General features: G+C 44.0%; 1 protein-coding gene across 1 annotated transcript in view; it reads right to left on the reverse strand.

The window, feature by feature from the left end:
* Positions 1 to 204: 204 nt before the first annotated feature.
* The window catches only part of ZNF831 (zinc finger protein 831), a 63,220-nt gene continuing 41,177 nt past the window's right edge, over positions 205 to 22,247 (reverse strand). Inside the window, exons 5-6 of the mRNA XM_030213455.1 lie at positions 4,890 to 5,059; positions 205 to 1,189 (exon numbers count right to left, since the gene is read on the reverse strand). Of these exons, the coding sequence (XP_030069315.1) occupies positions 377 to 1,189; positions 4,890 to 5,059 (983 nt within the window). The 3' untranslated portion in view covers positions 205 to 376. The remainder of the gene's footprint in view (positions 1,190 to 4,889; positions 5,060 to 22,247) is intronic.

Raw genomic sequence — 22,247 nt, forward strand, 5'->3', positions numbered from 1 at the left:
TGAACATTTCATTTTGGAAAACAGCTGTTCATTTTGGACGTTTCCAGCAAAAGAGCGTCCTTCTCATGTATTTTCAAACAGAAAATCCTGACGTTTTTCTTGTTTGAAAATGGCCATGAGATGGACGTTAAAGCAGGACATCTCCATTCTAACTTGGACGTTCTTTCACAAATATCCCTCTATATATGTTAGGATCTGGACTTCTTTAATATTTCTTCCTGATAATTTGACTCAGCATTTTCTGATTTTCTTCAATGACCTGGAAGGTCTCAGGTTAATATGGCAGCGGCCTGTCACAAGGAAGACACTTGCGTGGTCAGAGAAAGAACTACTTCCACTGTGCATTTATCACGGTATCTAACAGTCCAGCTGTTGCCTATATTTCTATAACCAGTTTGCCTTCATCATCACTGCTTGAGTCATTATATTCCACGTGAGTCTGGTTCCTCATCAGCTCCAAGCTGCGCTTCTTCAATGTTTTTGAAGGCTTTTCAGTGCTGTGGATGGACTGAGCCTTTGAAGTGGTCAGTGCAGTTTCAGGTTGCCTTCCGGGTCTACTGGATAGTACCTGGGAGATTTTAGATTTTTCTGTGAAAGCTTGGCACGTGCTAAGTGTAAAGCCTCTGCTCGGCACTTCTTTAGCACCGGCTAAGCTGACTGCACAGGAAACTTCCAAAGAGGTTTTAGGTGCATTCACTGATGCAGTGCATGAAAGTGTGCCCTGCCGCACGGACACGCATCTCTCAGTCACTTCGTCTTTCCTGTCCAGGGTTGGCTGCAATGGGTTAAGAGCAGCTAAGCTCTGCCCTTGTGACTCCACATTAAGAATTCCCGTTTTGTTATTTTTTACTTTTGATTCTGAACAAACCGGGTCTATCCTCGCTGAGTGAAGGGCTTGCAGCTGCTGGGCTCTGCCTGTCTCTTTATGCTCTGGATAGGAAGGCCAGAAAGATGAGTTCACAAGGTCAGATTGACTGTTTTGTTTGGGCTCAGCTGTAAGTAACTTCTGGAATGCAGAAGGTAGAGCTGCCGGACTGCAGATGTCTAAACTCACACCGGCTTGGGGTGCTGATCCTGCCTGAGTGAAGGAGGCACCGGTGAGAGAGGTCGGTGCTCGTGGCGACGATGCAGCAAGTGTCTGAGGAGTCAGATCTAAGATCGCACCTTCATCAAAGGGGCCAGCACTATCCTGGAGGGGTCACAGTGGAAACAACAAAGAGAAATTAAATCAAACAATGTAATGATGATCATACGTAAATGTCTCATATGTAAATGTCAATGAGGATCTGGTTCAGTCAGAAAGCAATGTGATTAAACCTTAACCACTTATGTTAGTTAACGGATGTTGAGCCCGCAGTGAGCATAAGATCCAAGTAGTCAATTTTTAAAGGGTTTAGGAGCCTAACTTAGGGCTCCATTTACTAAGAGGCGGTAAGCCTAACACGGGCTTACAATTCGCTATACAGGAAGTACCACTGGGCTACTGCAGCAGCCCAGCAGTACTTCCCACCCCTAGTGAGCCGTCATTTTCGGCGCTACAGAAATGTATTTATTTTTGTAGTGCCGGAGTGTACCCGGCGGTAATTGGGCAATGCCGTGCACTGCCCAGTTACCACCGGGTTAACATGAGAGCCCTTACTGCCATCTCAATGGGTGGTGGAAAGGGCTCCCCCCAAAACAGCCACGCGGAAAGTGCTTTACTTGCCGCACGGCCATTTCCTGCAGGAAGGCGAGACTTCCCTTTTACCAGCTGTGGTAAAGGGGGCCTCGGCGTGCGTGTAAAACACGCACCAGCGCCGGTCCCCTTTTGCCGCAACTTGGTAAAAGGAGCCCTTAGGGAGTTATACACCTAAACTACCCACTTTGAAAACTATCTAGGGCTCAGCAATTAAGTTCAGGCTTCCTATGATATAGGCAGATACATAGGCAAAGTTAGGGCGGGCAAAAAAAGATGGGTGCATAACAGCAATTTTCAATACTAGGCACTTAGCTTAGAGTGCTAAGTTTTTAAGGGAATAATTTTAAAACTGGGTGCCAATGGAGCGTTTGGGAGCCTATTCTATAAAGAAATGTAGGCACCTGTTTTCCTTTATAGAATATTAGCATAAAGCAAAAATCCAAGCCTATAAATTAGGTATGAGCACTTACACCAGCCACAGAGATGGCATGCGTGTGCTTCAGTTCCAGAGATATGAACGTAAGTTATTACAGTCTATAAGTTATATGGGTAAGTGTGAGTCCCACTGAGACTCTACCTGTGTACGCCCACACTATGTAAGATAAGTGTGTATTTATAGAATAGCGTTTGTGCAGAATTTTATCACTCATATATGTCTATGCGCACATATGCGGGTATATCCCATTATTCTAATGAGTTACACATTTTTGACATGTAACTGTTAGCGCATACTTTACAGAATTGCCCTCTAGGGGGGAAATTCTACAACTTGGTGTCTCCGTTTAGATGCCCTGAGATGGGAATCTTGGTGCCCAGATTCTGTAATAGGATACTAGCGTACCTTGTTATTGGCAAACTTAACATTTATGCAACCGCATTTACACCAGCCATTTATGTGCCATGGACACACCCAGTGTAACTACGGCATGTAAATGTCGCAGAGAGATGCGTAATTTACAGTATACTGTAATTTATGTGTATAAGTGGAAGCCCTGCCCAGAGTTCCCGCTAAGTTGAGCGGGAGCGCTCCAGCTATAATCCTGTCAGTGGGAGGTGCTTTTTCACTATCACATTTTCAATAGAGAGGGACAGGCAAGCTCTGCAGGACTTCAGGGAACTTGACTGCCCTTAGCAACTGAAAACACAATATTGAAGCACCGCCCCCCACTGGCAGCAATGCAGTTGGAGGACTACCGCTCAGCTTTGAGGGAACAGTGGTTCTGCCTATGTCTCGCTTCTCCTTATGACCCCCTTGCATTGACCCACTATGCCACTTACAAATGCCAAAACAGCACTCATTTATTTTATTAATTTATTTATTAGGATTTACTTACCGTCTTTTTGAAGGAATTCACTCAAAGCGGTGTACAGTAAGAATAGATCAAACATGAGCAACAGGCAATTACAGCAGTAAAAATATTCAAATAACAATACAAAGTATGGCATAGAGGGGAATAATCGAACGTCGCCGGCGATCTATTTTGGCGGTGGCGCAACAGCTGGCCGGAACCGTATTATCAAAAAGATGGCCAGCCATCTTTTTTTTCGATAATACAGTTTAGACCAGCCAAATGCCTTGGATGTCGCTGGGTTTGAGATGGCCGGTTTTGTTTTTCAGCGATAATGGAAAAAAATGTCGGCCATCTCCAACTCAGCGACATCCAAGGCATTTAGTCGTGGGAGGAGCCAGCATTTGTAGTGCACTTACATACCAGGACACCAACTGGGCACCCTAGGGGTCAGTTTGGTGGACTTCAGAAACAGCTCCCACATGCATAGCTCCCTTACTGTGGGTGCTGAGCCCCCCCCCCCAAACCCCCCTACCCACAAATGTGCACCCACTAAAAGTGCTCCAGGGACCTGAACACACTCAGGCCTCTAGGACTTGTTGCTGCTGTATAACCTTGGCACAGCAGTTGACACCTGAAGACTAATGTCTTTGAAAAAGTGCTTTATTTGAATAAGCACCTTTACTCACAGTTAACTGCAGATCAGAGGTTGTGCCCCACTGGCAAAGAGTCTCCCTGATACTGAGATTAGCAGTAGGTCCGAGCTGGCAGAATGTTGTAGAATGCCCTCTTTCAGCAACATTCAAGGTAATAACGTTTTCTAACGTGGGTAACACAAGAAAGGGATCTAAAACTGGCTTATAAAAATGGCCACTACCTCATGGACTACCGGAAACAAAACAGGGCACACTCTGACCCAGTTAGCAGGGGGGAAAAGCACCATGGAAGTAGAGCCCAGTACCCTACACCCACCACAATGCATTGCTGATGTGACTCTGCAGGGCACCTAACAGAAAAGGTGTCACATTTACCCGAGAGCCACATCGCAACCACGGAAAGGCTGTCAGACGATACAACACATTCTGCTGTCATGGAGGTGGGTACGGGATTTGAGGCTGGCATACAGGCTGGCAAAAAAGGTTTTCATTTTAACTTTTGTAGTATGGGAGGGGATTGGTGACCACTGGGGGAGTAAGGGGAGGTCATTCCCCATTCCGTCCGGTGGTCATCTGGTCAGTTGGGGCACCTTTTTGAGACTTAGTCGTGAAAATAAAAGGACCAAGTAAACCCGGCCAAATACCACTTAACGCCGCTTCTTTTTTCCATTATCGCCGAAAGTCAGCAAGCTGGTAGCCACGCCCATGCCTGCCCATGCCCCGCCTTCGCTTCGCCGGCAACACGCCCCCTTGAACTTTCGCCGGCGAGGCGACGGGAAAGCGGCGATGCTGTTAAAAAGCCAGCTTTCGATTATACGCTTTTAGCCGCTTTCGCGAAATCAAAGGCGATCTCCCGATTTGTGTCGGAAGATCGCCGGCGAAAACTTTCAATTATAAGCTGGATAGTATACTACTTACAATGTCAACACAATATGTAATAGGACATTTTAATTGATAGTGAAGGGTAAAGCAAAGATGGAACATATAGATAGGTAAGAGAGTAAGAGGAGTTAGAAAATAAGGTGACTGATTTAAAGGAAGTTGTACATGTGGTCAGAGAGATGGTTAAATATTACCTCAGCTAGGGTAGGTGCCCTGCTGGCTCTTTTACGAGTATGTGTATTCTTACACCCATAAGTGCTGGTATCTCTCAACAGAAGCTGAATGAGGGATACACCAGCAATCTGGAAAGGTGGAATTAGCACCATATCTGGTTATGAAAATTCATTCTGAATTATGGAGGAGAGCCGAGGTGGTATCACTTACCTGGGCATCAACATCGTCCTTTTCCCTGAAGTGATCTGAAGTTGCTGAACGTGAAACTACTGTTCTCAAGTGATTTTCACCCCCCTGGACCACAGTCTTACAGTCATCACCACAGCAGACCGCATTAGAGGCCTCCGTCTGCAGGCCTGGAGCTGTCTCTGTAAAGGAAACTGAACAGATTTCAGATGTCAGCAGAGGTACTCAGACAAAGGTGTTTTGTTACATTTTGGAGGCATTTTGTCTTGCTTGGGGTAGGTTGTTGTTTTTTTGTTTTTTTTTGTAAGATGCTCATTTTGAAAGCACATAGACTTAGAAAGTACATAGGGCTCTGATTACTAAGACGTGCTAGCGTTATTAGCGTGCGCCTACAATTAGCGTACGCTAAACGCTAAAGACACCCATAGATTCCTACGGGTGTCTTTAGTGTTTACCGCGTGCTAACATTTAGCGTGCCTATAACGCGTCTTAGTAAACAGGGACCCTAGTAACATATGTAACTTTGTAAGTCTATGTGCTTTGAATAGGAGCCTCATAATTTTCCAGTTATTTAATATGATCCATATCAGTTGCCCAGATTTCCATGTAAATTCCTTTACAGCTGTGAAAAATCTGTTCTTGATGAGTTGCATCTTACACCTGGAGCAGCAAAACCGGGAGCACTGCATGAACACATTTACTCTGTATCTTTAGCCAACATAGCAGCGTGGCATCCTGCTCCTTTTCGGGATCCTGCCAGCTACATGTGTCCTGAACCGGCCACTGCTGGAAGCATGATACCGAGCTTGACGGACCTTTGGTCTGACTTATAGTGGATAGATCAACAGGCTGAGAACTAACAACTAGCAAAAAGAGAGGGTCCAAAATGCAGACAAACACAAGAAAGAAGCAAAAGCAAAAAAGGGCCTTCAGGAGTGGAGTAATCGAGTCCTTTATTCATAAGACCCGAAACAGGCTGTGTTTCGGCGCTCATACACCTGCGTCAGGGGTCAAATAGAGATCAACTCTCTTGAACAAAACTGTGAACGAAATAGCTGTTGCGGGCATGCTTGTCTTCTGCAGTTCTTCCTCAAGACGCTGCGAAGCAAAATACACTCTGCAAGATGAGCGTCCCGCTGTTGCCGTTTCGCTTCTAGGAAGCCGAGCAGCTGGCTGGTAACAGCAAGAGCAGAAGCAGCAGTAGCAGGACCTTGCGCTTGGCAAAGTATATTTTTCTTCTTAACGGCTGAGGAAGAACCGCAGAAAGCAAGAGTGCCTGCAACAGCTATTTCATTTACAGTTTTGTTCAACAGTGTTGATCTCTATTTGAGCCCTGACACAGGTGCAACAGTGCCAAAACACGGCCCGTGCCCAGTCTTATGAATAAAGGACTCTTGATTATTCCACTGCTGAAGGCCCTTTTTTTGCATTTGTTTCTTTGTTGAGAACTAAGAAAGCCAGGGTTCAAATCTCATTGATGCTCATTGCGACCATGAGCATGTCACTTAGCGTAAAATCAAAAAATGGCGTTGAAATTTAGATGCTGGAATGATGTGTGCTAAGTACAAATTCTGAGGCCCTTTTACAAAGCGGCGGTAAGCCCAACGCAGGCTTACCACTCGCTCTTCCGGGACTACCATCAGCCTAATGTGGCCACCAGCGGTGGTCCAGCCCCAAACACATGCCATTTCGGGAGAAAAAGAAACCCCCCAGAAATGGCTTGTGCGCTGGTAACCCAGCAGTAATTGGGCATTGCTGTGCACTGCCCGGTTAGCATGAGAGCCCTTATCACCACCTCACTGGGTGGCTGTAAAGGCTCCCTGTCGCACGGCCACGTGCAGGGGCATAATCGAATGGGGCGCCCAAGTTTTCCTGAGGGAGTCCTCGCAGGATGTCCCCGCGAAGGGGGGGGAAGATGGGCGGCCATCTTTCGTTTCGATAATACGGTCGGGGATGCTCAAATCTCAACATTTAGGTCGTCCCTAGAGATGGTCGTCCCCGGTTTTCGGTGATAATGGAAACCAAGGATGCCCATCTCAAAAACGACCAAATCCAACTCATTTGGTCGTGGGAGGATCCAGCATTCGTAATGCACTGGTCCCCCTGACATGCCAGGACACCAACAGGTCACCCTAGGGGGCAATGCAGTGGACTAATTGACGCACTAACTGAACGGACAAAAAGGCATGCAGTGGTCACTAACCACCTCCCACCCTGAAAAAAACAACTTTAAAAACTTTTGTCCTTTTTTCTTAGAGTATGGGTGAAGAACGTCCTTCGCTATGCCTCCGTCCCTGCAAAAGCAGTTGAGGACGTCCTTCGCTATGCCTCCGTCCCTACGACGGCAGTTGAGGACGTCCTTTGCTATGCCTCCGTCCCTGCAACGGCAGTTGAGTACGTCCAAAATGTGGATGTTTCTGTGAGAAGGATGTCCATGCCTTTGCTATGCCTCTGACACACCCTTTATTTATTTGGATTTTGGATCACAAGTAGCAGCTTATGCGGCTTAGTAAAAGTACCCCTTAGTTTCTTGTACTCCAATTAGAATTTGAGATAATGCGGAATATAAATATTTGTAAATAAATACATAACCTCTTTAAGCAGTCTTCTTAAGATATGACTTGATGTGCAGTTCATTAAAAAAAAAATGTCTAACAATTCTGCAACTTAACTGATAGAAATTCATTTCCAATATGGCAGGTAGGGGCTGCAGCTTGCAAACTTCAAATCAGCGTCTGGAATTGATCCAGTTTTCCTCTAACATAAAGTGATTTTAGGCTTGGAATGGCCACACTTGCGGTTTGTTATGATAGGCCCTCTTCAAAGCCTGAGGTGGCCTCCCACAGTGTGGACAGCGGGGATGAGGACTCAAAGATGAGAAAAGTCAAAGACTCGATGTGTAAACTTGTCTAAATACGTGGTCATTCAAGATTGCACTTCTGGTTCAAGTGTCAGAGATGTCTACTAGAAAAATGACCCAGTCTGTTACCCTTTACAGCAGGGTGAATTGGCCCAACAGTTAGCATGTCAGTGCTCAGAAGCTAAGATGACCAAGACACAGCAGGAAGGTGAAAGGTTACATCAAGATAAAGGGCAAGAAGAAAATCAAAGCCCCCAAGGCACAAGAAAATTTTATGTTAATAAAGTGACTGAAGCCAATATCAACAATCGGCACTTGGTTGCTTAAGTTTAAAGATAAGCTTTAGCACATGTTCCAACATAGCAAAAACATGAGGGTCCTTGGGCTGCTTTTCCCATTTCTTTTCCTAGGATTGCATTAAAAAGTGGAATAAAGTTCTGGTGGTACATAGGTCTGCTATGCCTTGAGAGATCAAAATATGACAATCAATTCAAGTTTATACGAATTGATGAAACATAGTTCTGAAATCTATTTATTTACTCATGACATTTGCATCCCACAATTATCCCAAACAAGTTCGGGTTCAATGCGGCTCATATTAAAAGCAGAACCTTTGATAACCAATCCAAGTTACATTTGTTTTAAAGACAGAACACAAACCTGCAAAAAAATTAACATGAAAATGCCTTAAAAACAAACTTGCTAATTTTGCAAAGCGCATCTTAGTAACGATACACTGGTATAGCACGCCAGGGGTGAATGATGTTTGTAAAAACATATATAATGCGTGTTATTTGTGTGAAAATATAGTATATATATTTAGGTCCTGTGTCTTCTGATGGAGACCTCTACCATTTAGACACTTTCCCGTGGACCAACTCAAGCTTCTTTACAGGGCCGTGTCAAGGGTCTGTGACGCCCCCCTGCAGAAGATCAGTTGGCGCCCCCAGCGCCCCCCCCCCCCCGTGAAAATGATCGCTGCCCTCCCATCCACGCTCCTCTCTCCACTGCTCTCCCGCTCCCATGTCCCAACTGCCCGCCCTCTTCTTCCCCCCCCCCCCCCAAGATCCCTTTTAAATTTACCTCCGTCCGGCAGCGAAGGCACAGCGTCAGTGAAGGAGGCGGCGCTCCCAATCTACTAGTCTTCCCTTCGCTCAATGTCCCGCCTTCTTCTGACGTCATTTCCTTGACGTCAGAAGAAGGCGGAACACTGAACGAAGGGAAGACTAGTAGAGACGTCGGGAGTGCCGCCTCCTTCACTGACGCCTTCACTGCCGGACGGAAGTAAATTTAAAAGGGATCTTGTTTTTGCAATTGTCACTCTTGTTATGAATAAAAAAGATTTAAACATAAAAGGGATCTTGTTGGGGGGGAGAAGAGGGCGGGCAGTTGGGACATGGGAGCGGGAGGGCGAGGTAAGAATGGTGTGGTGGGACGCCCCCCAGAGGACGGCGCCCTCCTGCCGTGCTTATCTCGCTTACCGTGTTGGCACAGCCCTGCTTCTTTATATCCTTATTCCAAGTGAAACTTTATCAACAACTTGTACAGAGACATTATAACCTCTTCCTTTCTATTAGTTAAGTCTTTTCATGCAGCCTAGCATCCTTATGGCTTTTAGCACTGCCTCATCTTATTGTTTGCCACCTTGAGATCCTTAGACACTATCACTCTGGCTCCTTGTGATCCTGGGCACGTCTCCGCGCCAGGTAAAAAAAACTTAGATTTTGGAAAGTACCTGCATATAATATAAACTCTCTTGGTTGTACCACAGAAATGTGGTATATCAAATCCATGACCCTTTATCACCCTGAAGTTTCTCTCATCCTATCACATAGAGCTAACTGGATTTCTGCATCACGAATGTATCACTCTGCACTTTTTCAGGTTGGAAGTCAACTGCCAAGTATTCAACCGGTCTTCTAATTTTGGTGGATCGCTTTTCATTTTGGGTCCTCTCCCAAATCTATAGGCAGCTTCATATAGTAAAATCCATAGCACTTCAATCTAAATTATATGCTTAGACCAAGACAAAGGGCACTATCCTCAGGAGACCTATGGGCCATATGGAGTACAAAAGAAAATCAGAGCCTATTCTTTTAGAAAGAAAGAGTCGCTGATCTGAAGCAAAGATGACCTAAGGATCTACAGATTTCAGCCTCTGAACACCTTAACAAAAAAGGATTCCTGTACTAGTTGAAATACCTGTGGCTTAAAACATATGGGGCAGTAAAATATTATCCATCGATAAAGGACTTCAGAAGAAATTGACAACAAATGATTTCCAACTTCCAGGCCTACTGGAACATCAATGCCAAAATCCAGTCTTACTACTAGTGATTCTGTTTTAATTACATTTCAGCTAAGGCTATTAGTGTGCAACTAATCTGATACTGAAAACCATGCACTTAATATTGCTTCCAGGTCCCCAGTGGTTGGTAAAAACTAGATTATGTTGTTGACATAAAGTTGATAATTGATGCCAAGTGTTCTTGAATGATCACACATGGGGAAGTTATCAACATGGCCTACTGTTAAGTCGGGTTATTTTAGAACAGGGTTTCATTGCATAAAACGGGACTCTATGCTAAAATAACCTGACTTAACAGTAGCCCACATTGATAAATTCCCCCCTTAGGCCAATATCAAAGTTCTGAGCCCAGATAATAAACTGGTTATAAAATAGAATAAAAATCTGCAGAAACATCTATGCACATAAACATGTACATTACAGAATCTACATGTCTACTGCAGCTCCACACCAGCTCTGCCCGGGCAAGCCTACTTGTTGCGTAAGTACATGCCATTTGTTAGTGGGTATTATTTATATATGCTTATTCAACCATGCAAATTTGTAAGAGCCTTTTTCCATGAATGAGCATGGCTGAGTCAGGCATACAAGTAGCTAACAAAATCTGATGGTGCCAGGATTAACTGCTCGCCCAGAGCTCAGAATGCAGAGTAAAGTTCTGAGTGTGTGTGGTCTTTCTTATGTGAAGCAGTCCGCTTGGCTCCTCACTTTGGCTTCTTTCACTCTGCTGAATAGACACGTGACAAAGCTCTTCCAACATAATTTATTCTTATGTCACTTTTATCACTTCGTTACCATTTTTCATTATACTGTCAATGTTCTTTGATATTTATCAGTCCCTTGGGTAATGTGACTACGCTTTTTTTTTCCAGGAATGTCATCTTTATGAATGCTCTCGCTGTGTGTGTGAAATTCCACCTAGACCTATCCTTTCTACTTTGGTTGTAAGAGGCCCAGTCATGACCTGGAAAATTGCAAGTTCTGCATGATCATGCAAACAGTCCATTGAAATAACAGGATTGAACATCTCTATCGTCATCAGAACCACCTTCATCACTTTCTGTCTGCAGTGGTAATATATCAAACTACCGAAGTCACGAGGGGATCACCTCCAACACTCACTTGGCTCGGAGCACTTCCTCAGGTAGAAACCTCCCACCTGCACCAAGACCACAGAGGTCTGGATGCAGAGGAGCTCTGATTATATGAAGATTCTCCATTCATTCAATGTTTCCCTTGCAGAAGACTATGTGGAACTTTCACAGATGACGTCTGCGCAATCAGGATCCTCATGCTCTGCACATGAATTTTGATGAGCTGTTTATACTGTATGTTGGGCCAGGTGTCTTGTAGGTTAGTTCCAGTCTTGCATAAGGAAGAAGAAGAAACTGGGCATTTAACTAGCAGACAAAATTTAATGTGGCCAAAAGTAAAACATGTACACAAGGAAAAACCATCCTAACCATAGGTACACTGTACACCACACAGGAAACGGACCTTGAAGTCATTACAAACAATGGGTTAAAATCCTCAGACAGAAAACTGCCTGGTAGCATATTAAAACAAACTGAAGGACTGTGTTCAGTCAATGCACCACCACTCTAAAATTTGATGCCAGAACCTGTGATAAAGACTAGTATATAGCTGAGTTTACTAAAACCTTGGATGTGTGCAGCAGAATACTCTATGGAGCATTACTAGTCAGGCTTGAATGTCTCAACCTCTCACATCCTGGAGTGAGCAACGTGGCATGAACTTCGTAATTAAAATCTAACACATGAGTCCTAGTGATACCGACTGGCACTTTTGGAGAGAGGATACTAGATTCAATGACCATTGTTCTGAGCCAGCATGGCACTTCAGATCTTCTTACTGAACTCTCTTAGGTTGTCTATGTGTAGTGCATGTTCCAATATGTGCATCCCGAATATACCTTTAACACATCTCTATAGTAATCTACACAGTTTACGCAGCTGTGCTACCTTACTATCTGCTTTGGTTACCACGAAACTAGACTATTGTAATATTATTTACGCGAGTCTTCCAGACATCTCTCTCTGTAAATTACAGACAGTACAGAATACTGCCATCCGTATTCTTTCACATGCAAACTGTTACGACATTGTGACACCTCTCTTAAAAGAGCAACATTGGCTTCCTATCAAATACAGGATCATTCATAAAATTCTTACCATTACTTTCAAAGCATTACATCTGGGTCCCCCTCTGTATTTATCCAATCTTATCACACCCTACACTCCTACCCGCGAGCTCCATTCTGCACTGGATTACCGCTTATCGGTGCCTTCTGTTCATTGTTCTCCACTGAGCTCTACGCATGCCTCTACATTTTTCTGTTTAGCTCCTTCTCTTTGGGATATTCTACCACTTTCTCTGAAGTCAGAGCTTTCTTTTCCCCATTTTTGTGCCCTTCTGAAAGCTCATCTGTTTTCTCATGCATTTCCATAATCTACTCATTTTTGATTGGAGGCAAGATGGCTGACAGGCAATTGGTCGTCTCTTTCCCCGTCCCATCTTAAACTATTCTTTCCTTTTCTATTCTACGTTTTGTGATTTCTTCTGTCTTATTTTGATATTGGCATTCTTTTCTCAACTCTTTTATTTTTAGTCATTGTACACTGCCTTGATTGCTTGTGAAAGGCGGTATATCAAGTCTGCAATAAACATAAACAATCATGCAACAATAAGGCTCTTATCATCTCAGTTCACTACTTGTCCAGACACTCAGCTACTGCCCAGTGAGAATGGATCAAGAAGCTCAGGCTGTTTTGTTAGATATTCAAAGGTATTACTAATTTTTATTTTATTTTTATTTATTTGTAGCATTTGTATCCCACATTTTCCCACCAATTTGCAGGCTCAATGTGGCTTACATTTGCCGTAGTGGCGATTGCCATTTCCGGTCCATAGAATTGCAAATGATATTGACATCAGGTGCGTACATACATGGTAGAAGAATACATCAACATTATGTTATTGTGGCTTAGTAAAAGACCTCCTAAATGTGTTATCTCTGTCTAATGGAGGTCAACATTCATTAGGATAGGTCATATCTAATGATGGCAGCTAACAAAAACAAAGGCCTGTAAAAAAAAAAAGTTAAAATTGCCATGTAACTGTTTAGTCATGTACTAAGCCAATAAAATATTTTTTCTTTCATTCTTCTCAGCTAGAGAGATTGTTGTTAGATAAGGGAGCACATTCAGTGCTTAGGGTTAGATTTTTTAAGGATCAGAAAATTCAGTTAATTAATATACTTGTCGTAAGTGGGATTTTCCCCTTTATTTCCTAATCTTACACTCTAGGTTTCCCGAGATGTGGCCTCAAGTTGTTGTAAGTGTGATTCTTTGTTACAGTATGAGAGTGACACTATAGATGGATTTCCTTTGTTTCTTAATGAAACTCAATACAAAAATTATTACAAAAAGCTATTAATTATGAAACAGGACAAACTGTTACACACCAGCACAACCCAAGCTTGTTATCTTTTTAATGGTCTAGTCTGCTGAAAGTTCATCAGCCCAGTGCAGACAAATATATCTTATGCTGATCCAAGAACTTTCTTGTGTTGAACTGGACTAGGCCTCTGATATGACCAAGCTATTTCCATCCTATTCAAAAAAGATGAGTAAGAAAATGTGCTGCCCAGCAGCAGAGGAAAGCTCTCTGCTGCTGGGCAAGATGTTGCTTGGAGAGAACAGAGAGGTTTCAGGTCACAGCAAGGGATGCAACTGAAACAACAAAAGCAGCTAATGGCTTGGGCCTGTCCTCCGAGAGATGCCTCCCTGCTGGGGCTCCTTTCTGAACCTAAGCAAAATCATTCTTACTGATGGATCAATCAGATCTAAATGTTTTGAAATATAACAATTAATTGAAGGATTTAAAACATTACCAGGCATTTTAAAATAAAGAATATTTTTGTGCAACTATGAATGTACTTCTGCCTGGCTATAAAACCGGGTGCTTCTTCTAGAATGAAATGTGAAAATGGATGGTGTGGGGGGAGAGACAGGATGAGCAGTGACATAAAGGATGGGGGAGACATATACGCTCTAATTCTATAATATTGTGCAAGCATTTTTGCATTTATCCCCGGGTTCTATAAACAGCGACTAAAGATGCACGCACAAATCAGCGCGCGTAGCTGACCTACATGCACAACTCAATCGCTTAACAAGCCAATCAGCACCAATAACTGGCTGCTAACAACCAATTATTGGCGTTAATTGGCCTTAATTAGGATTTACGCACAGATCATATTCTATAATGATCAGTGTGTAAATCCCAACATGTATAGAATTTGGGGGCTGAGGCTAGGGGCATTCCGGAGGCGTTCCAAAATTTTAGATGCGTAAATATAGAATTCAGCCGAACCACACCTGAGGGTCCCTTTTACAAAGCCACGGCAAAAAGTGGCGTGTAGCAGTGCGAGCGCATCTTTTGGTCACGCGCACCAGGCCAGTTTTTACTGCATCCTGGAAAAAGGGCCTTTTTTTTAAGGGGCCAGAAATGGATGTGCGGCAAAATAAAAACAAGCACGCGTCCATTTTCAACCTGAGACCTTACCGCCACCCACTGACTTAGTGGTAAGGTCTCACACACTACCAGGGCAGTGGAGGAGTGGCTTAGTGGTTAGAACACAGGTCTTGCAATTCAGAGGTGGCTGGTTCAAATCCCACTGCTGCTCCTTGTGATTGTGGGCAAGTCACTTAACCCTCCACTGCCTCAGGTACAAACTTAGATTGTGAGCCCTCCTGGGACAGAGAAATATCCAGAGTACCTGAATGTAACACACCTTGAGCTACTACTGAAAAAGGTGTGAGCAAAATCTAAATAATAAAATAAAATAGGCATGCAGAGCACCCACTGCTGTTTACTGCCAGGTAAGCACCACACTGTTGAAAATATTTTCTACTGCATGTTTTCGGCATGCAACAAATTCAGAATTACTGCCCAAGGCACGCGGTAGCCAGGCGCTAATGCTAATTTGGCGTGCACTGGACACGCATAGGCCCTTACGTGCCTTTGTAAAAGGGACCCTTAGGCACCGGCATTTACACCTGCTTTTAGCAGGCGTAATTGCCAGCGCCTAAAGTTAGACGCGGTTTATGCGCTAAGCGCTATTCTATAAAGGATGCACCTCCCCTTTATAGAATAGTGCTCAGTGTGTAAAATTTTGGATGCTAATGTTTAGGTGTCACTTATATAATCTACCCTTTAGTATGCAAAATTGCACACGTGTAGAGGCAATTTCAAAAAACCCCGTCCTTCTCATCCAAAAAAACAGATCCATCTCACAACCATAATCAAACAGGAAAAATGTCTAGATTTCCTGTTCAATTATGGCTCCAAGATGGGCATTTTTGCACTGACAATGTCCACAATGAACAGCCATTTTCCAAAATGAAACGTCCAACTTTGAACGACAAAAAAACAGGGACATGCACATCTGTCTGGCATCATTTTCAAAAATATGGCTGTACAAACTTCCCTGCAGAACAGAGGAGTAGCCTAGTGGTTAGTGAAGTGCACTGTAAACCGAGGGATACAGGTTCAAATCCCAATATAGCTTTTTTTTTTGTAAATGTGATCCGTTCAGGACCTGAAAAATACCTACTGTATCTCAATGTACACCAATAGCCTTCAGGTTAGCAGGTGTCTTATATATTTAGGTACAGTAGTTATTTTTCAGTTTCTAGAAGGCTCAGAATTATTTAAAAAAAAAAGAGTTGAAGTGGGACTTGAACCTGGGTTCACTGTACTAACCACTCCTCTGACCTGCTTGCTACTTTGTTCAGAATGACCATAACACCTCAAACTGATGTAGAGCCTGGTTTTCCTTCCCAGTTTTACTTTCATGGGAGTGAGGGTAAGGACAGTAACCACTGGGAGATTAAGGAGGGGGTCATGCCTCAATCCCTCCAGTGGTCAGCTGCTCAATTAGAGCAACTTTTTGAAAATTGGACGTGACTAATACAGATCCTAAATAAAAATGTCCTTCTTTTTAGACATGGATGTTTCTTCCCGTTCGAAAATTCCTGTTGGACATCCTACTTCTGGGCCTTCCCTAGTCCCACCCAAAACACGCCCACAACACTCCCCCTTGATATTTGGACAAATTGCAGTGTGAAACTCCAAAGATTATTATAGGCATGTTAAGACATCCATTTGCTTTGAAAATGAGCACCATAGGTTATAGAATACTGCCAATTATGTAAATTAATTGGTAAAATAAGAGCTAATTAGCGATAACAACCAATAATTGGAGTTAACTGGCACTAATTTGCAGTTGCAGCACGCAAAAGCTATAGCATGTTACTGAAAGGGGCATGTACATGGGAGGGGCATGGATGGGCCAGGGATGGGCCTAGAACTTACGCACTAAGATTCTAGAATACTGTCATTTACGTGTGCAACTGCAACATTTAGTTGCAGTCATTTACACCTGCCATTGAAATGGCAACATTGGATACTCCTAAATGATGACACGTAAATGCCAGCTTACGCTAGTATCCTGTAATAGCAATTATACACATAATTGACCATATAAAATTTGCACTTAATGTGCAGCATCTTAGCATCTAAATTTTGACAATCTTTTCAGAATTACCTCCATAGTGGAATGAGTGGTTGGAATTAAAACCAAGGAAGGTAGAGTTCAAATCCTACATCTTCTACTAATACACCTTCAGGCTTATTTTCGAAAGAGATGAGGAAGGATCGGTGGGTCTACGGAGCCCGGTCGCTCGGCCCTTATTTTCGACACAAATCGGAAGATGGACGTCCTTCTCACAGGGTCGTCCTAATCGGTGTAATCGAAAGCCGATTTTGGACATCCCCAACTGCTTTCCATTGCAGGGATGGCCAAAGTTCACGGGAGGCGTGTTGGAGGTGGAACTCAGGCGTGCCTAACACATGGACGTCCTCGACCCATAATGGGAAAAAAGGGCGTCCCTGACGAGCACTTGGACGACTTTACCTGGTCCTCTTTTTCTTACGAGCAAGCCACAAAAAGGTGCCCAAACTGATCAGATGACCACCGGAGAGAATCAGGGATGACCTCCCCTTACTCCCACCCTCAAAAAAAAATCTTTAAAAATATTTTGTGCCAGTCTCTATGCACTACGAATGCTGGCTCCTCCCATGACCAAAGGGCTTGCATTTGGTCGTTTCTCAGATGGGCGTCCTTGGTTTCCATTATCGCTGAAAATCAGAAACGACCAAGTCTAGGGACGACCATCTCTAAGGACGACCTACATTTCAAGATTTGGGCATCCCCGACCGTATTATCGAAACGAAAGATAGACGTCCATCTTGTTTCGATAATACAGGTTTCCCCGCCCCTCCATCGGGACGTTTTGTGAGGACGTCCTCAGCAAATCTTGGGCGTCCCTTTCGATTATGCCCCTCCTTGTGATCTTGGACAGGCCTTTTAATCCTTCATTGCCTCAGACACAAATTTAGGGCCTCATTTATTAAATGTGCATTAATTTGAGTTAAAGACACTAGGAATAAATAGGCCCCACTGGGAATTGTGTGATATGCATGTTAGTGTATAAGGCCTGAAGACTGCAAGCCCTCTTGGCAAAGAAATGCCTACTTTGCTTGTATATGACTCAACTTGACCTCAAAGTTGGAGAAGTGCACAATCAAATTCAAATAAATAAAACAAGCTGGAGAGGGAAATATTTAAGGAATGGAGAGAAAAACTGTACAAAACCATGAGGCCAGATGGGATGTATCCCAGGATACTAAGAGAGACTACAGATGAAGGACAAGTTCAACAGATCTTTGGTGGGGGTAGGAGGGGGAATTCCATGGTAAGAGAAAGGAGGATGGGAAAGTCCTATGGAAGGAGAGGACAGTGAAGTATATGGAATCCAGCAAAATGCAGGAACCAAAGTCTTATAGTTTTACCAGGGGCAGATTGGGTCAAACAAACCTTGAATCAGCTGGCAACATTTTGACAAACAGGAGCAGAGGGGCAGGAGTGCCTGGAAAGCACCTCTGAAGAATCTAAGGATGGGCTGAGATATCAGAGGAGGCATGGGGGGTTATTTTATTGACATCTTTGGCTACTTCTGGTTCTCCAATTTAAAAAACAAATGAAATGAAAACTAACTAAATTGCTCTCATTTTCCTTTGTTTGGAAACAAAATAGGATGTTTTATAAAATTTCCCATTTTTTTTTATACCCTGTGCTTTCCCACTCATGGCAGGCTCAATGCGGCTTAGGTACTTATTTGTAACTGGGGTAATGAAGGGTTAAGTGACTTGCCCAGAGTCACAAGGAGCTGCCTGTGCCTGCAGTGGGAATTGAACCCAGTTCCCCAGGACCAAAGTCCACCACTCTAACCACTAGGTCACTCCTCCACTCCATGCCAAAGAAATGCATATCCCTACCAAATCAGTATGCCCTAGAAGAGCGAAGAGACAGGATGGATATAACATAGAGGTCTTACATGAAAGCGATCAATAATCCATGGGAAACAAATACTGGACCATGCTAGAGGGAAAGATGCTGCTCACACACAGGGGGAGGGGGAAGGAAGAAGGACGGCAACAGATTCCTGAACACAGGGGTGGCAGTTGGCAGGTAGACTGGATGAGAGAGTGGAGAGAACAGAGAGATTGGATGAGGAAAGACACTACAGCGAGAGTGAGAGATGTGCTGGGGGCAGGTAAGAGAGGGAGAGATGCTGGCCCTGGTGCAGGAGAAAGGGTGCTATGAAGAGGGATAGGGACACACAGAGGTGGTGCAAACAAAAAGTGCAGATGCTGAGCAGAGGACAGGGGTAGGGACAGGGACATAGAGGGAAGAAATGTCAAATGGAGAAGAACCCCTGGAAAGAGGAGAGGATGGATGGGACTCAGGGGGTTGGGAGATCAGAGGAGAAGATGCAATTAGAGGAACAGAGTAGAAAATAACTGGGATTTGGTGATTGAGAGGGAAAATGTTGGGGGCGGGGCAGAGCAGGGAATTATGGATGGGAGAGATGAAGAGGGAATTTTGAGGAATAGTGAAGACCTGGCAGTTGGTAGGTATGGGGGGGATGGGTTGGGAGGATGAGTGAGGGTGTAAAATGAGGAGTAAGAGAAAGGGGATGAAACGTGGAGAAAGGCTGAAATGAGATGAAGGGGTTGAGTGAGGGAAGAAATGGGGTTAAAAATGGTAAGAGAGGCAATAGGAGAAGGGGTACAGGGTAAGAGTCAGAAGAATGGCCTACAGCAGTGGTTCCCAAACCTGGTCCTGGAAACACACCAGCCAGTCAGGTTTTCAGGATATCTACAATGAATATTAATACTACTACTACTACTACTATTTAGCATTTCTATAGCGCTACAAAGCATACGCAGCGCTGCACAAACATAGAAGAAAGACAGTCCCTGCTCAAAGAGCTTACAATCTAATAGACAAAAAATAAATAAAGTAAGCAAATCAAATCAATTAATGTGAACAGGAAGGAAGAGAGGAGGGTAGGTGGAGGCGAGTGGTTACAAGTGGTTACGAGTCAAAAGCAATGTTAAAGAGGTGGGCTTTCAGTCTAGATTTAAAGGTGGCCAAGGATGGGGCAAGACGTAGGGGCTCAGGAAGTTTATTCCAGGCGTAGGGTGCAGCGAGACAAAAGGCGCGAAGTCTGGAGTTGGCAGTAGTGGAGAAGGGAACAGATAAGAAGGATTTATCCATGAAGCGGAGTGCACGGGAAGGGGTGTAGGGATGGACGAGTGTGGAGAGATACTGGGGAGCAGCAGAGTGAGTACATTTATAGGTTAGTAGAAGAAGTTTGAACAGGATGCGAAAACGGATAGGGAGCCAGTGAAGGGTCTTGAGGAGAGGGGTAGTATGAGTAAAGCGACCCTGGCGGAAGATGAGAGATAATAAGAGAGATTTGCATGCAATGGAGGCTACCAGTATTAGCTCTGGCTTCAGCTGGGGAATTCAGTTAACTTCTTTTGTTTCAGAGTTTTTTTTTCCCTCTGTTTTTCTTCATTTTTGATGTACCTTTTCAGTGATAAACATAGTAATATAGTAGATGACGGCAGAAAAAGACTTGCACGGTCCACCCAGTCTGCCCAACAAGATAAACTCACATGTGCCATTTTTTGTGTATACCTTACCTTGATTTGTACCTGTCTTTTTCAGGGCACAGACCATATAAGTCTGCCCAGCACTATCCCCACCTCCCAACCACCCGCCCCGCCACCCACCACCGGCTCTGGCACAGACCGTATAAGTCTGCCCAGCACTATCCCCACCTCCCAACCACCAGCCCTGCCTCCCACCGCCAGCTATGCTTCTGGTGATGAGTGTTTAACTCATTTATTCTGACTGTGGAGGGGTGGGGAACCCTTGGTGTTTGTTTTCTCTCTTTCATGTTAGTAGAGGAGGTTGTTCAGGGGGTTTGTCTGGAGTGGGATCATCCCGAAGAAAGGCACCGAGAGTGAGTGCTGTGGGTATGGAGGAGAGGATGTATGGAGAACTCTACACCCTACTGATCAAGATTATACACACCTCATTCCACCATGTCCAGGACAGGTTATTTATTAATCACCAGATCCCTCTTTACGTTTGTCCAAAAGGCAGAAATTGGTCCAATTAAAATCTCTGATCATGCTACCGTTTGGGCGCAGTTTGTTTTTTCGCTCCTGGGGGCTATTCGTCCTCAGTGGTTGTTCCCACTCCAACTATATAAAGATGGGATGTTTCAGGATTTTCTGCTTCAAAAATTGAAACTTTACTAAGAAACTAATAACCAAAATGCAGAGGTCCCTATACTTTATAGGGATGCAGCAAAAGCTGTTCTGCGTGAGGAGATCTTGGCATTTACAAGTCATAGTAAGAAAGCACGAGATCAGGACATTTTGAGGTGGGAAAAGCAAGTTACCAAACTGAGGCATCTCTTTGGCAGGTATCACACATTGCCACTTGAGCAGCAATTGGCAGCCCTGCAGGTGCTTAAATGAGCTGATCCACCAGCGGGCTCCGAAGTCACAAGCTTATTATAAATATCTGTTCTATAGGAATGCCAATAAGAGTGGGAGGTTGTTGGCCTGGATGGTTTGGCTACACAGGGGCCCTTCTAAAATAAGTGCCCTACAGTCAGCTAGGGGAACATTAGGGAAAACAGACGCCTCTATTAATTAAATTTTTAAAACCTTGTATGAACAACTTTATTTGGCTCCAAAGCCAGCCCCTCTATATTTACTTATCCAGTTTAAATCTACCCTGCTAGTCTGAGATGGAGACATCCAAGTTGAATGCTCCCATTATGCAAGAGGAAGTGGGGTGGGCTATCTGACGGGATCCATTGGGAAAGGCCCTGGGCCTGGATGGGTTTCAGGGAGAGTTTTACAAATTGTTGTTGGATGAGATAGTCCTTCCATTAACGTGGATGTTTAATGCAATAGTAGAGAGGGGGTCACTGCCAGAGTCACTTAACATGACTCATATAATAGTTCTCCCTAAACCAGGTAGGGATCATCTGAGACAGGACTCATATCGTCCCATCTCCTTGCTTAATTATGAGACCAAGTTGTTGGCCAAGGTGCTGGCAAACCAGTTATCTTGGATATTACCCTCATTGATAGCAGAACTCCAAGTGGGCTTTGTACAAGGCTGCTATATAGTCAAAAATATGCATAGGATTCTCTCTACTTTAGACCTGGCACAGGAAAACCAGATTTTGTTAATGTTGATTTGGTTATTCATGAGATAGGAGCCAATCCCGAGATCCAGGGCTTTTCTTTGGGAGAGGACACATTTAAATTGGAAGCCTTTGCCAATGACTTGTTGGAATTTCATGGGCAATACCCACGCTATCTTGGTATGCAGATGACATTTAAAGTCCGAGACCTCTACCGTCTAAATATGGATAAATTGTTGCACGATACACGACAACAACTTGAGACATGGAATTATTTACCCTTATCGCTCATGGGGAGGTTTAGCCTTTTTCGGATGATAACTTTCCCTTGATGGTTGCATATTTTCCAGGTTTTACCTCTCCATTTCCTCCGTAAACATTTTTTAGTGGTACAGAGGATCTGTAGAAGTTTTTCAGGGAGGGGGGAGAGGAATCTAAGATGCCGATGGCCTTTTTGTATGGCCCATGGAGTCAGGAGGGCCTTAGGGTTCCTCTTCTCAATTGTTATCATCAGGCATGCCCATTACGTCATTTAAAGGATTGGCTAT

Source organism: Microcaecilia unicolor, chromosome 8 (genome assembly GCF_901765095.1).
Source record: "Microcaecilia unicolor chromosome 8, aMicUni1.1, whole genome shotgun sequence".
NCBI classification, from domain to species: Eukaryota; Metazoa; Chordata; class Amphibia; order Gymnophiona; family Siphonopidae; genus Microcaecilia; species Microcaecilia unicolor.